Raw genomic sequence first — 15,773 nt, forward strand, 5'->3', positions numbered from 1 at the left:
CATTGTTTGGAATATATCTGGTATTCAGAGACTTTTCCTGAATAGAATGTTGACTTAGGAACAGGTGAATTGTGTTGTTCAGGTCAAAGAGGAAAACTCTGACATTGACCCAGATACATGAAGCATGAAATCTCCTATGGATCTTCCTACTTTTAGTCATGAGCTTGGGTGTCACTTACACGCCACATCAAGGACTTTAGAATGCCTTGTCTAAGCAAAACTCTGTTTAGCTTCATCTGAACATTTACATTTCACACGAACCTTAGTGAATATTCCTTATAGCCTTTTTCTTTGAGTTGCTTAGGCTTTAGGCTGCTTACAACCTCTCTGACTTTCTGAAGACCAACCACCAAGGTTTTACTCTCTACCTCACCCAACAGACTTTTGCCAGCTCAACCTAATGGCCTTAGGGAGAGGGGTTATCAAGCTAATTCAATAAAAAATATTAAGTCCCAAGACAATCAGTGTTCTAGAAGCTGTAGAAGGTACAATAGCAACAAGTATAGTTTTCACAGTTCACAAAACTCCAATTTTCTTTTAAAATAACTCAATTTGTTTCCTAGCTCCCAAAACTCATCCTACTTAATACAGATATCAAAGGAAGTTAACTGCTAATAAATTCAGCCCTATATAAGAATTTTTCAATTGTTTAGGTTTAAAATTCAGTTCCTTTGGAGTGGCAGCCCTGGGTCTTTTCTCTATTTTAAAGAAGTCTCGCTATCAGAACAGGAGTGGTGTTCAGCCTGTGATTATCCTCTCCTGGCATCTGTTGCCAGGTAAGTGGCTCGTTTTTTCTTTACTGGAAAATGTGTCACCCACCTGAATGGTAACAATTGTAATAGAATGTTATGAGGTCCCCAGGCCTTATGGGACTGTCCTTGCACAGAAAAATTAAATGGGGAGAAGATTGGGGTGGGGAGAATAAAAGAGTGAGTTAAGTTTTCTGTATGTCAATTTTGTGCTATTCCTTGAACTTGGACCAATGATCAGTCCACAAGTGAATGGCCATGTGTGTCAGATGAAGGGTTTATGTGAATTAGAAATCATGGCAACTCCCATAATTTTTTGGTGTGTGTTTGTTTTGTTTGTTTGATTTTGCCTTATTCCCTGGTTTAGGCTCCAGTATTCAATTTGGGGAGGAAGAAACATGTGTTCCCTGGTCTAATTGCGAGTGAGCCCCACGAGGGATGACTTGCACTGAGTTCAGTGCCATCAACTGCTGAATCCCCATATTTGTGCAGACAGGGGGAGATGGACTTGTGCTTGTGATAGTATTGTAGACATAACAGTCCAGTGTGTCTAGGGTGGCCTCAGGCAGCTTCTGGAAGGAGCTGCCAAGTTGTAATGGAAAGTCTTTTTCTGGAATGCTCAGAGATCAGAGAAGAAAACTTCCCTATTCTGACTCTACAAAACTTTCCTGTTTCCCTTTGTGGTTATGCATCCTCATAGGTCTGCAGTCATGTGAGAAAATCCAGAAATTTTCTAGGTTCTTTCCTGACTCTTGACTCCCAACTCCCAGTGAAAGGATCAGGATACCACTTGGTTGGGTCAAGATTCTTCCCTTATTTTTGCCTGGCAGACCATGATGAGGCTACCTTTCCATATACATCTACTTTTATTCTTTTAGAACTCCTGTCTTGGATTCTGATACCTGTTTGGGAGCCCTGGCCTGGAAGACGAGGTCCCACATTCTTGCTCAGACACACTCAGTCTCTACTCATTCTTCTGCGGTCCCTCAGCACAATCCACTCTAGCCCTCTTGCTCTCACTCAATTCTGCCAATTTCAAAGTGCTACTTGCCCAGAACATGCCACCATTTCATACTTTGGGGTCTTGGTGACTTGCTGTTCCATCTGCCAGAGTACCCTCTGCCCATTATATGCCCCAGAACTTGCTCACATTCCCCTTCTTCTCTCAGGAAGCACTTGCTGGCCCTCTCTGATAAAGCTCCCTGGGACTTCCTTTGTTCTGTTCCAGCCTCCTGTATTATGTCTCAGCTCCTCAGGCGGGCCGCACAGGAACCCAGTGTCCCTGAGTGTCATAGTCCTTTGTCACTGGATGAAAAGAAGCCTGGCTTCACACCATGCAGCATAAGTCCCATCCCCTGGAATCTCAAGGCAGATCTAGAGGCCATGGGGTGAGGAAGACCAAGAAGCAGGGAGACCTGGCTGCCCATCATGACTCTGTGTCTCATTGGTTCTGAGTTTGGGGGTTACTACCTTTGTTCTCTGTGAGAATGGCTCTTTTCTTCCCTGCTTATTTTTTTCCTTCTTTATTTTAATGGGTATGGGGTGGTAAGAGCAATAAATTTCCTTAATAAAGTTTCTTTGAATGATTAAGGTTCTAGAAATTTTGGGTATTCTGGGATTTTCAGGATAGATTTTTGGAGGAAAGACACAACAAAACATGGAGAAGCTTGAACAGTTTATTTTACAGACCTCAACAGGAACCCCAGCCAATTTTACTTGGAGAAAACCACATGGGTGCTGATGGACACAAAAGCGGTTTCCATTAATGTATGAACAGGGTACGCACAATATATTGTTGGTTTCCTTCGTTGGGAACCACTGAAATATCATCACAGATATCTTTCTCATTAATTACGTCAATCAATATTGCAATTTTTGCAGTGTCTGGAAGAGATGAGGACAAAGATCATATTCCCTAAATCATTTGCAAATTGATTTCCCTTCTTAGTTTTTCTCATGTAGTGTTTCCCTTTTAAAGCCTGGGCTTTGTCCTCATAGACTGCTCCTGGGGTCTTCCTTTCCAGCCACCCCTCCGTTCCTCCCCCAGAGCTTGTGCTGAACATTTGTTTCTGGTCTTCCTCACTGGTGGGTGGATAACTCCTTCCTTGGACAAAGCTTGTACTTACTTTTACTGTAAAAGTCCCAGAAGAAGGTAAATGGATTATCTTCACAGAGACAGCCGGTGAATTTTTGGTTGAAGTGACCCTTCATTCGGACATTGCTTCTGAGTTGAGCTCTAACCTGGTGGGGAAAGAGGACTCAGTGTTAGTCTAGGGAACAGGCCGGGGATGGAAAGACGGAGAAGAAGAAAGTGGAGATGGGCTAGAGGCATGCAGGAGCCCACTTATGTGGTGTCCATTCATGGGTCAGTCAGTGTTCTCCAGTTTTCTCTCCTCAAGTCCTCAATCTCCTGTCTGAGAAGTGTGGGTGTGAGACTCAGGAGGGGATAGGAAGATGCTATGACTCCCAGGGCAAGGAGAGCTCATCCCAGGGCTGCCATTCATCAGAGAGCAGCTTGCTTAGATTAACAGCTGGAGCTTGGGAATTGACCTGTATGAAGTTTTGATCTGTGACCCAGTGAGACAGCATCCTGGCTGCTCAGGTGTACATGTCAAGGTCAGACCTTGTTGTCATCACGTGACAGGGCCCTGCTGATCCTGCGACCTGGGATGACAGAAGTTAGACCTTCCCCTCTGACTTCCTCCATGGTCAGGTAGAAACAGCCATGGAATCCCAAGCCTGGCTGTTAGATAAGCAAGTAGAACCATGATGGTTCTTTTTTCCTCTTTCAGCTTGAGATTGCTTTAGTATCTGCAATTATTGCTTCTGTCCATTTCAGTTGTCTAGTTAGCATTTGTATCCCAAGACCCATCCACCCAGAGGGATCTGTGGATGGAGTATACTCTGTCTGTGAACTCAGGTGGAAAAAAAATTGTATCTTCACTTCTCCAAGATTTTATTAGCATTCTTCAATGCTATACGTTGCCTCAATAGCATATGCAACTTTTTTACCAGGAGCAACAAAATACAGTTCATAGATTCAAATACCTTGAACATGACCTGTACTCATCACCAACCTGAACAAAAAGGTGGCAATTAAAATGGCTGCATCAGTATGACTGAAACATCCACAGTCTACACATCCCTGAAGCTTGGTCAGGTACCTGGCAATTCCACCTGGAATAATCCTTCACATTTTTCCCATTGGAATGCTGCTCAGAACCCCTGAGGTGGGGATCTTGATGTTTAGAGAAGCCTATACTTGTATTGCTTAGTTTTTTTTTAAAATCACATTTGCAATACAATATTGTCATGAATGGAAATTTTATCACTGTATAATTGCAACAGAAGTATCAGAATCCAGTCGAATTCCAGCATAGCATGAATGAATGACATGTGACAAAGACCAGCACAGTTTAGTGAACTTCTTTATTCAAGCTGAGCAACAACAACCATTACAGACAATGTTTTCATAAAACGAAATGTATCTTGATATTCTAAATATTTGAAATGTATATTAATATTCTAAATGGAGAAATCCAGCTAATGTATCATGTAAACACATATGTCACTGTATCAGAACTTTTATTGTTTTCATTCAATATGATAACTATTCTATGTAATCCAATGCACTTTATGCATTTAAAAGCAATTTTCTGATAACTATTTCATATATTTTATAAGACCAGTAAAATGGTCCATAATACAAAAATGCTTAAGTCTTTTGGTTAACCACAAGTGTTCTTTATCCTTAAAGTCTTATATAATCTTTATCTTCAAATACAAAATTATGGGAACAACCTATTCTACTTTGATTTTAAAATAGACAAATGTGAGCCTAAGATCTCAATTTATCAAAAATTTGGTTGTAGAATTATTATAATTGATAGAAAATTAGGGGGTGTAAATTTCAAATTTATATAAATAAATTATAGTTTCCTGAAAGTATAAATTATAATATAAAGATGTTTTTGTAGTTATATTCTTTTGTTGATTGAAATCTACAAATAAAATTGGTTGACTAAAACTAATATAATTTCCTTTGACCTGAGATATTTCCTGTTTGCACAATTACTCACTCTAAGGAGTTTCTTATTCTTTTTATTTGCACTTGGGTAGGTTTTTAAAGGTCATTCTCTCTTATTATACTAACAAGATGCTTAAAAACATAATTTTATTGATCATAACATTACATGTCATTTTATTGATTTAAACACTTTATTACACCTATCACTTCTTTAGGGGTAGAAACAGACTTTCATTGTCTATCACCACCAGAAATTACCATTATCACAAAAATTTTATGCATATATTTTCTACACATTTTCCTCATTCTCATTTTTAGTTATGCTTAAACAAATAACAAAATTGAAAACTATCACTCAGGTTCCCTTTCACTCAAATTAGAATAAATGGCTCAGATTTTTGGACTTCAAATAGAAAAATTTGACTAAACAGCTAGAATGTTCTGCACTTTCTGATCAAGACTCTTTTATAAGAATAAAGATATTTCCAGAATATATTTACATGAATAGCTATCTTCATGCTAGCAATTTTGTGTCCCTTAGATCTCATTCAAATCAGGAAACTCATGTTGTAGGGAAATACAGAGTGATGTAGTGCTCTAATCCCAGGTTGCTCAAAGTACTGTCCTTGGAATACAGCTTCTGCATGCTCTGGAGTTCCTGAGACATCTAGAAGTTCTGGCTTCTCTCTACACCTTGGAATCAGAATCTGTCCTTTGACAGGATGGCCAGGTGAGTTTTAGGCTCATCATGATTCGAGAACTTCTGTTCTACTGCAGTCTAATCTACAAATTAGACTTCTCTCCAAGAAATGCTGAACTGGGAAAAAGAGGACAATCTGTGGAGTGGAGGGTGGGGCCAGAACAAGAGCCAACTTTTGATGACTTGAAGCAAAAGAGCAGAGGAAGGGGAGTGAAAGGCAGACTTGGCTCAGGGCTCACCGGAGATGAGGCACCATGCTCTGCAAGTCCTTCTGTTCCATGCCTCACCCTACTGCATGGGGTTGCAATCAGTCCTACCAAGAACCCTCTGTCCAGGCTTCCATCCCAGACCAGGAATGCTCAGGGCCTTGGAGGAACTGTGACTGGTTCTCCAGCAGCTCTTAGGCTTTGTTTTCCTTTTACTTTCCCTCTTTCTCACTTCTTTTTTCTTTTTCTTTCTCACTCCTTACCCTCCTTTCTCATCTTTCCTAAACCTCTTGGGATCAGAGTTTCCTTATCTCTAAAATGAGAATGGTCATCTGCCCCAGGCTCCGACAATTGTTCTGAGTCTCAAGTAGCAAAACTTATGAGGAGGTTAGGTATATCATGCAACACAAAAGTGAGAGAGAGCAATTCAATTTTGTTCCTAATAAGAAGTAAGATTTTTCTGGAGGTCCCTCCTCAGGCCTGTACTTACCACCATGCATTCTCTTAGTTCTGTTCGAAGTTCAAGTTTCACACTGACTTCTTCATTTGGCCTTGCTGTCCGTGGCATATCCAAATGAAAATGCAACACCTTCCGTCTAGGTCTAAGAGGAAAAAAAAAAGCACAGAACTCAGTGACTAGCTCATGAGACTGGCAGGGGGACTGGAACCACCAGAGAGCTGGGGGGAGATGGTGAGCTTGGATGAACTGCTTAGCATTAGAGCCCCAGGAATTTTTGCCTGTGGGTGGGTTTGGATATTGTGTATGGACTTAGTTTCATTTTAAGAAGCAACTGAATTCTACTTAAAATAGATCAGTTTCCATTTTATTTCCATTGACAAAAAGAACAAGTTTACAAACAGAAAAAAGAAATGAAGATTCAAGTACAATACCACATGTCATTTACTAATAACACCCTACAGGTTCTGCTGTTTATCTGCTGTGGGATGGGAGAGGGGAGTCACCCATAGGAGAAGACAGCATAGCCACAGAATCACATCACTTGAGCAAACATCTCCATGCACTGGCTTTTTATGACTGTCCTGAAAGATCCTCCTTCTTTGTTCTGGATAGGGTCCAGCAATTAGAATTTACTTAGTTCTTTGGAACTGGAGTCCCAGGAAGTTTTAAAAATCTATAGGAAGGGATGTATAGATTTCCTGATTAGGAAAGAAGCCCTCCCTAAGGTTTCTCTGTGGAAGGAAGGGCTTGGCTCACGGGTTTTCCAGAGCTTTGTTGAGTCCCAGTTGCAGGCATAGGATCAGGAGCAGGGCAGCAGGGCCAGCCCTGAGTGGCAGCTGGAGAGTGCGCATGCTGAAGGAGGCAGAAAGTGACTTCCCAGAGGAGTGGTGATCCTGGTGTCCAGCACACTTCTTATATGTAAATCAAGGAAGAGGAGGAGCTGCCAGGTAGGTCCTTGAAGTGAATCACCCAATCTTGCTCCCAACTCATGAACTTTCCTTGTTGAGCTGTACTTTGTTTCTTCCTTATTTCCTCAGTATCAGAGCTTCTCAGAATGGCCCTTGCCTGGCTTAAGGACATGGTTCTGTCCCTTCAGTGTCTGCAGTAAGGTGTAGTCCTACCTCCTGATATTGCCAGTTAACAGTTACCTTGACAAGTCCAGCTTCCTCAAATGTTGAAGTCCAACACCAAAGAAGCACACTGAGGCAAGCATAGAATAGAAAGTAAGAAGTTTTATTTAAAGATAGGAGAACAGAATTTTCTCCAGAGAAAGAAGAGGACCTGAAAGGCAGAATCCCTGCAATGAGGAAGTCCTATCTCTTTGATACATCTAAAGTTTTCTTTGTTGTTGTACATTCTTACCCCTTAACTTGTTCATTTCCCCTCATGCTATATATCTGATAGGGAGATGCTGGTGGGAAACCCCAAAGGTGGGTAACAGGTGGGCTGGAGGGGCCAGGGTGGAGTGATCATTGCAGGAAGAGGTGCCCAGAGTGAATTTAATTAGCAGTTCCCTGTGTGCTCAGGAGTGGGTTCATTAACAATTGTTTAGGAAAGTGTATAGACTGGGCTTCTTGGGGACATTAACATTTCAATCTCTCTTGGCTGCAATCTCCAACCTTTCAGACCCAAACTGGTTTGGTCTGTTTTTTCAATCTGGCCCAATTTATCTGTCTTTGCTAAATACCTTTTTTTCAATTTGGCTTCATTTCCCCCTCCAAATCTAGGAACTCCTTACTACTGTAAGGAAAGTGGACAATGATTGCCCTGGCTGCCTGGAGCTGGAAGTGGGTGGTGTGGGGGCAAGCAGTTTGGAGGTCCCTTTTTAAAATTGGGCTAGCCAGTGGAGAGGTCTGTGGTAAAATCTGTTTGAGAAGCAATAGGCTGGAGGGTCTTTTGAGAGATGTGTGGTCTACAAGAGATACAAGAAGTTATCAGTACTAGAAGAAGATTAATGCAACAATAAATGTCATAGCATAGGAACATACCAACAAGTATGATGATGACAACAGAAACGAACAATGTTTTCCACCAGGAGGTACCAGAGAACCAAGAATTAAGACGTTGTCCCCATGATAAGGCTGGTGAGGACATGGCCTATATTTGAGTATGTAAATCTTTAAGGATGTCAGTCATATTGCCAGAGTTGTCAGGTATGTGAACACAGCATTCAGTTCTTTTTTTTTATTAGTTGTTCAGAACATTACAAAGCTCTTGAGATATCATATTTCATACATTTGATTCAAGTGGGTTATGAACTCCCATTTTTGGCCCCGTATACAAACTGCAGAATCACATCGGTTACACATCCACGTTTTTACATACTGCCATACTAGTGTCTGTTGTATTCTGCTGCCTTTCCTATCCTCTACTATCCCCCCTCCCCTCAGCATTCAGTTCTAATAATGGCTCAAGTACCTCTTTGGGGTGCTGTGAGGACATCTCAAGCCATGAGGTTTTTAAATTTATTTTTATTTTATTTTTATTAGTTACACATGACAGTACAATGATCTTGACATATCATACATTTGAATCAAATGGGGTATAATTTCTCATTTATTGCTGTATATATACGTGACTGTTTGACCAAAGTGATTCTGCAACCTGCCATGTGGTTTTGTAAGATGGCTTTCCTCATGTATGTTACTTCTGTGTTAAGGAGAGAAACACCTCAATGTCATGGAGAGCAATTTAAGTATAATTGCTTAGGGTCTCCACATGTCACATTACATCTTTTAAATCAATTTGTGGAATAAGAAACAGTGAAGCTTGATGATCATACCAACAAAAAGCAGATCATCCCCATTTATGCCTGAGATTGGGGAGATTTGCTGGCTGTTCTATACTTGGGGTCCATCTCCCTTGCATCCAGGGATTCCCCATAGTACAACTTCCTATCCAGCCTGGAAGAAGCCAGGGCCATAAGTTAGTTCCACATAGACATTGAATCCCTTTGGGTGCTGGCCAAATAATTTTAGGTCTAGAGAGTCAATTAGTCCCAAAACAATCATTGACTTGTAAAATCACAATTTATTGGCATAGTGACTCTGGGGTCCATCCTAATTCTCTAGTAATGTTCGGCCATTTGTCATAGGTGTGGTTACATTGTTCCCAACAGACTGGGGTTTCTTGGTTAGATGTCCAATGGTGTATGTAAGCCATAAATATTTCTCCCAAATCAGATAAATAGCCAACACTGTGACAAATTGGTGGTGATGGTGATGGTGGAGGGTGAAATTGCATGGGCCTATATGTGACTTACCAGTGGCAGAAGTCTGAAGATTGGTCTGTTATAAGGTGAAAAATCTTTCCATGACCTAGTTGTGGTAAAGTTTGACTTATAGGCCATAAATTAATATCGGCATGAGAAGCAGTTTATAAAGAGGATCTTTCTTCCTTTTTCTAACATTAAGGATTGTAAATTTATACAGTCATTTTATTGTAAGGGGATACCCACCAAGGCAGTCCAGAGGTGCTGGAGACGGGTAACAGTTTACATATCCAGCAATCATCTTTCTGTGACCTAGTGGCATATTGTTAGGCTCAATCTTTATTACTGTCTACAGTAATAAATAAAGAGAGAAAGAAAAGTTTACATATCACCATTGTCTCTGAGGAAGGGATATTCCAGGTCTTCTACTCATGTGCAGAAGTGTCATTCCTCAGATCCTTGGGAAGGAAAAGTCTCTTTGGGAGTCGACTCAGGATGGCAGGTTTGAACCCGAGAGTGGTGGATCCAGTTCCTCTGACCCAGCACTTTTACTGCAGAGGGGGTAGATAAGATTATAGGGAAAGGTCCTTTCCAAATAGGGTCTAAATTTGGGGAATTTGAAGGTATGGTCTTGGTCATAACTAGATCTGCAGGCTCATATAGAGGAGGAGAAGTGATTGGCTCAGATATGTGATATTTACAGATTTTAGCTTGGAACTTGGTTAGCTTTGTGTCATGGGCCACTGGATCTGCCCTTTCCTGATCTTTAAGGATATCATTTTTTTTACAAATGGCCCTCCATATAGGAGCTCAAATGGTCTGAGTTCTATTGTTTTGGGGGTGTTCCTAATTCTGAGTAGGGCCAAGGGACACACCTTAGGCCATGGGTAGTAGTATGTTTCTTGAGTTTTTTTAGATGTCTCTTTAGGATGTCATTAGTCTTTTTTACTCTTCCTGAGGATTGAGGTCTCCATGCTCAATGGAGGTGTTATTTTATGCCTAGGGCTTTGGACATTCCTTGAGGGACAGCTACCTTAAAAGTTGCTCCAGTGTCACTCTGGAGGCTGTGGGACAGCCCAGATTGGAGAATTGTTTCTGTAATAAGGCTTTGACTACTTCTCCTGCCTGTTCAATTTGGGAGGGATAGGACTTAGTCCATCCCATAAAAGTGTCTACCATACCAATAAATATTGGAACCCATTGCTCTTGAGCATGTGAGTGAAATCAAGTTGCCAGTCTTCCCCAGGGAACTATTCTGTCTTCTGTAATTCTGGGGGCATCTTGGCAGAGTTAAGGGGGTTATTTCTCTGACATGTCTCTCAGGCTTTGATGATTTGGTGGATGGTCTTTGAAATATTGTTTCCTTTAAGTATCTCTTGAGTTAATTTGAGAGTATTTATTTTACCAAGATGGAAAGACTGATGTAGGGTGATGTAAGAAGCATCTGCCATAAACATGCTGGCACATGCTGGGACTCACTAAGTTGTTGGCCATAAGGAATAGCAGCCATAGGCATGCTTAGTCAGGCCTAATTATAATTAATAGAAAGCTATAAGAGGCACTGGCCAAAGGCATGCTTAGCAATAACTGGTTACAATTGATAAGTAGCACAGCTCCATGGACATACACAAAGAACATGTCCTGTTGCAATTACATCATCTCACTGGACATGACCAATGGACATTGACTCTCACTGGGTGTAACCAATGACCAACAAACACCACCATCTTTGAACTATATTTAAAACACTGTTCTACCACATCAATGAGGCTGCTCTGAGGATATCAGTAAGAATGGGTGCTTTGCTCTCTGTCCCTGGATTGACTCCATCATTCCCTGAGGTCCAACCACCGGCAGGAGAGAACTAGTAGACAATAACAACTTTGCTCTTTGGCTAAAGTTGCTTGGCATCGGAGGTATTTTGGGGCTTATGGTTGCCCAAGTATTGTGTGAAATGCTTGTAGTGCTTAATTAGTGTGCCTTAATTGCTTGTTGGGGTGCTTCAGCACACCCAACACTCTGTGCATTAATTGTTTGTGTGTCAAAGATACGCTTGCATTTGAAGAAAATCTGCCTCTGAGTAATTACTAATAGCGTCGCTCGGACAATTGGTGTAGTTGGCAGGGTTGCTTATGATTGCTTAAGGCCTAGATATAAGTGATACCTTGGGGTACCAATCTTGAACCAAGAGAGTAGTGATCAATTCCAAAAGATACCTGTGTGTAACTGTGATAAGACTGGCTCTGGTAGGGGTCCAACCTTGGGGAAAAGACCATATACCAAGTTATGATTGCTATTAGCCACCTCCAAAAGGCACCCCAGGGAAAACTGTGGTAAGACCGTCTTCTGGGAGGGGTGAAAGCAACTTCCTGACAGGGTAAGGCTGGATGCGGGAATGGTTAGTGAAACGGTTATATAGACAGGCAGAATAATTAATTGAATGATGTCTGTCAAGTGTATATATACCAATAGCACTATATTATGGTATTGTAGAAAGCATGTGTTTAAGGTAATACTGCATATAGCTGTTAAGTTACAGAAATGATGTGGATTAAGGAAAAACTAGACCAATTGAAATTCTGGTCAAAACGAAATTAACCCCCCCAAATCAATGGTGAGGCATAGATAGGGCCACACAGGAAAAGTTCCCAAACAGGGACAACTGTAGAAGTAATGTAACAAACCCTGATGGAATGCAACCCATAATTGCTCGAGCAGATCCTAAAGAAATACCTGAAATATTGTGTAAAACGATCAGACATAGATGAAGATAGACAAAGGGGAAAAAGGCTAGCCAAAAGAATTATTGAAAGAAGTAAAACTAACTCATTCCTACAGACATGATGGAAATCCAGGAACTTAAGGAATGCATATGGTCATTACAAATAAAATAATTACTCCAGGGAACTCTGAAAATGCAGAACAATCTGTTGAAATTAGGGACTTAACCAGGACTGAGAATCAGGTATATAGAAGTGAATTTGCACAGAAAGACACCAGGAATGTCAAATACTTACTAAAACTTTAGAACAGGGAAGCAAACAGAGTGATGGTTTCTGGACAAGAAATGTCAGCCCTAGTAGGTATCACAGACAACCCACAAATCCATGATGCACTATTAAATGTAGTCAATGATCAACCCCTTGAGTCATATGCCATATTTAGCTGGGTAGCCCAAGCTTGGATCAATGGTGGACCTGTTGTCAATGATGGATCTGTCGTCCTTTGGTATGCAGTTATACTTGGCCAGTACGACCAGTATATTAAACTGTCATAAGATTGGGATTATTGTAATGATATACTCTGAGGAGGCTACTACACTATTAGCTATTCCTATAAAACAGGAGATAAAACATTTAATGATCAAGGGAGGCACAAGTCATCTAAAACTAACATTAACAGCAGCACTAGCTAATGCCACAACCATAAATGACATAATAGAATACCTAAGACAGGCCAGAAACTTTGAGACAGACAAGACCATTCATTTATTACTCAGGTGAAAATGCACTTCCCAATACAATTTCAAAATATAAACATACAAAACAGGCCCAACAGTTGTCACAGATTTAGAAATCCCAGGTGTAATGGATGTAATGATCAGTATCAGGTAAGAGCACAAACAGGACCACCCTGTATGAGGGGATGGACCCATGTGAGGGGATGGCCCAAAAGGGAACAAAGAAACCCCTAAAATGCCAACTGAGTTATTCCTAGTAGACCAATATTCAATTCAAAAAAATGGATGGAGGGGACCCCTCTGTCAGGACCGCATTCCCCAAGGTCCAAATAATTTTCAGCAATGACCCACTCCAGGGAGAGTGACAGATTGGAAGAACCAATCCAGGTATGTCTAACTAGCACAGATAACAGACTACATATTGCCTTGTCCACTTTATACAAAAACAAAATTATAATTCAAAATTTCTCATAGATACAAGTAGCCAAATAACTTTTTAAAAAAATATTTATTCTTAAGTTTTAGGTGGACACAATATCTTTATTTTACATTTATGTGGTGCTGAGGATTGAACCCAGTGCCTAGTACATGCTAGGTGAGCACTCTACCATTGAGCCACACCCCAGCCACACCAAATAACTATTGAACGAGAAATTGTTGCTAAAATGAAGAGTTGGAAGTCGAAGGCATATCTGAAGGAATGCTTACAGGTGATCCATATTGTTGTATATAATCGAGATGCCTTTATGGCTGATTTATTAGTTGTACAACAACTTTCACATAACATCCTGGGGATGGATTACATCCCCACAATATTTGGAATCTCACTGCCTTTAAAAAGGCTCAAGACTTCTACGTGTTCATCCACAGTTATAATGCAGTCTTGAAAGGTTAATAATCTTGAGAACTGTTTGCTAGTCTTGTTCCCAGAATGTGCTGTCCCCAACTGCCAAACTGCAGAATGTACTCCCTTACCCCCTTATTCGGTTGCATGCAAACCGCCCACTCGCCCTGACCCGTCAATGAATTTCCCTCCCTGCCCTCTCCAAGGAAAGTATATAAGCTCTGCTTAAGCTGTTCTCAGGGCTCTTTGCTCTATTCAAGTGAGCTCTGAGCCCCAGCATGCTGGACCCCCAATAAACCCTTTGCTGTTGCATGAGACAGTCTCTTGGTGGTCTCTTCCTCCGACGCTCGCCCGACCTTTACATATGGAGGTTCCACCGAGATCCAGCAGCGGCGGACGAAAGACTCCCAACGGACTCCTCTCGGGGTAAGTAAGGCGCCTTTTTCTGGTTTCTGGTTTCAGGTTTCAGGTTAGAACTTGGCAAAATGGCTGTCAATAAAAAGCATGAGCTCTCTCCGACGGTGGCTAACAGACGTGTCACAGAGCCACAGGCCACAACCCTGGGGGACACCCCAGAGGACTCGGAAAATCGAGGAACAATAGTCTCCTTGACTCAATGATATTTTGTTTCTGATTCAGTATTGCCAGCCCATCGGGTTTTGCTGGCTACTCAGTCCTGGTCTCAGTGTTGGATGTCCATTGCCTGTCTTTATTGTCTTGTCTTGTCTGTGTCGTGTGTCATTGCTTTCACTGTTTGTGTATCTTTCATTCTGTCCCTGACCCTTGATCACTGGACCAAAGTCCACTTAAGGGCTCAAAATCTTTCTTTTTCAGTAAAACGCCGGACCTGAGAGACTCTCTGTGCCTCAGAATGGCCCACCTTTGGAGTTGGATGGCCCCCAGAAGGATCTTTCTACTTCCCACTAATTCGAAAAGTCAGAGTTATTGTCTTTGTCTTTCAGCCGGGGCCACATAGCCATCCAGATCAACAGCCGTATATCTTAACTTGGCAGGACCTCTGCGAATCTCCTCCTCCATGGGTGAAGCCTTTCCTTGTCCCTGCCCCCGCTCCTACTCCTTCCCCCATGATTCTGTCTCTCAAACCCTTTGCTCCTCCTCCTCCTCCACCCTCTGTTCTCCCTGAGTCTCAAGATTTGACTCTACTGGACTCTCCTCTCCCTCCTTATCCCCTGCCCTCGTCCCCCAACCCCCAACACCCTCTAAGTGATTCCCCTGCCGCTGACTCAGCCTCTCCACCATTGGAGGAAACTAAACCAGCCCAGCGCCCTCCAGATGACTCCCCCATGGCACACACAACCCCTCCTCCCCTGGAGAAAGCTAGCCCGGCTAAAAAAACCTCAAAGAACTCGCCGGCGTTTTCACACCAGCCTACTTGGGATAACTGCCAACAACTCCTAGGGACTCTCTTCATGACAGAAAGAGAATCCTCCTGAAAACTAAAAAAAAAAAGTATCCTCAGACCAGATGGGCAACCGACATAACTTCCCAACATAATTAAAGCCGGCTTCCCCTTGAACCGACCCAACTGAGACCCCAACACCTTTGAAGGTAGGGAGCATCTGTCCACTTATCACCGGGCTCTAATAGTAGGCTTCCAAGTGGCCGCTAGGCGACCAACTAATTTGGCCAAGGTAAGAGAGATTATTCAAGGACCTGATGAATCTCCCTCTATATTTCTAGAGAGAATTATGGAGACATATAGGAGATATACTCCTTTCGATCCTCAGGCAGAGGATCAAAAAAAAACATCTGTCACGATGGCCTTTATTAGGCAAGCTGCCCTGGATATTAAAAAAAAAGTTACAACACTTAGATGGATTACAAGATATGACTTTGAGAGATTTAGTCAGGGAAGCCAAGAAGGTATACTATAAGAGAGAAACTGAGGAAGAGAAGGGAGCAAAGGGAGGATGAAAGAAGCAAAAGACAGACTAAGGCGTTGACTAAGGTCCTGGTCATGACAACAAATAGGCCAGAAATTAAGAAACAGGGAGATAGGAAGGAATACCTGGGCCCACGCCAGAGGCCACCCCTGGCCTCAAATCAATGTGCCTACTGTAAAAAAAAAAAAAAAAAAAAAAAAAAAAAAAAAAAA

The 15,773-nt window shown here is 41.8% G+C and overlaps 1 protein-coding gene across 1 annotated transcript; it reads right to left on the bottom strand.

The window, feature by feature from the left end:
* Positions 1-2,424: 2,424 nt before the first annotated feature.
* LOC125611597 (prolactin-inducible protein homolog) lies at positions 2,425-7,017 on the bottom strand. The gene is made up of 4 exons (XM_048786651.1): positions 6,899-7,017; positions 6,173-6,284; positions 2,876-2,990; positions 2,425-2,633 (listed from the first exon to the last, which is right to left on the bottom strand). The coding sequence occupies exons 1-4, from the start codon at positions 6,991-6,993 to the stop codon at positions 2,512-2,514; spliced, it is 444 nt and encodes a 147-aa protein (XP_048642608.1). The 5' UTR covers positions 6,994-7,017; the 3' UTR covers positions 2,425-2,511.
* Positions 7,018-15,773: the final 8,756 nt, after the last annotated feature.

This window comes from Marmota marmota, unplaced genomic scaffold (genome assembly GCF_001458135.2).
Source record: "Marmota marmota marmota unplaced genomic scaffold, marMar, whole genome shotgun sequence".
In the NCBI taxonomy this organism is placed as follows: domain Eukaryota; kingdom Metazoa; phylum Chordata; class Mammalia; order Rodentia; family Sciuridae; genus Marmota; species Marmota marmota.

Bases quoted from the DNA above. Each gene is read 5' to 3' on its own strand.
- LOC125611597 (XM_048786651.1), bottom strand. From the start codon at position 6,993: ATGCGCACTCTCCAGCTGCCACTCAGGGCTGGCCCTGCTGCCCTGCTC. The intron at 6,285-6,898 runs GTGAGCCAAGCC...TTTTCCTCTTAG, and splicing joins AACAAAGCTCTGGAAAACCC to ACCTAGACGGAAGGTGTTGC. The intron at 2,634-2,875 runs GTAAGTACAAGC...CATCTCTTCCAG, and splicing joins CTGGGACTTTTACAGTAAAA to ACACTGCAAAAATTGCAATA.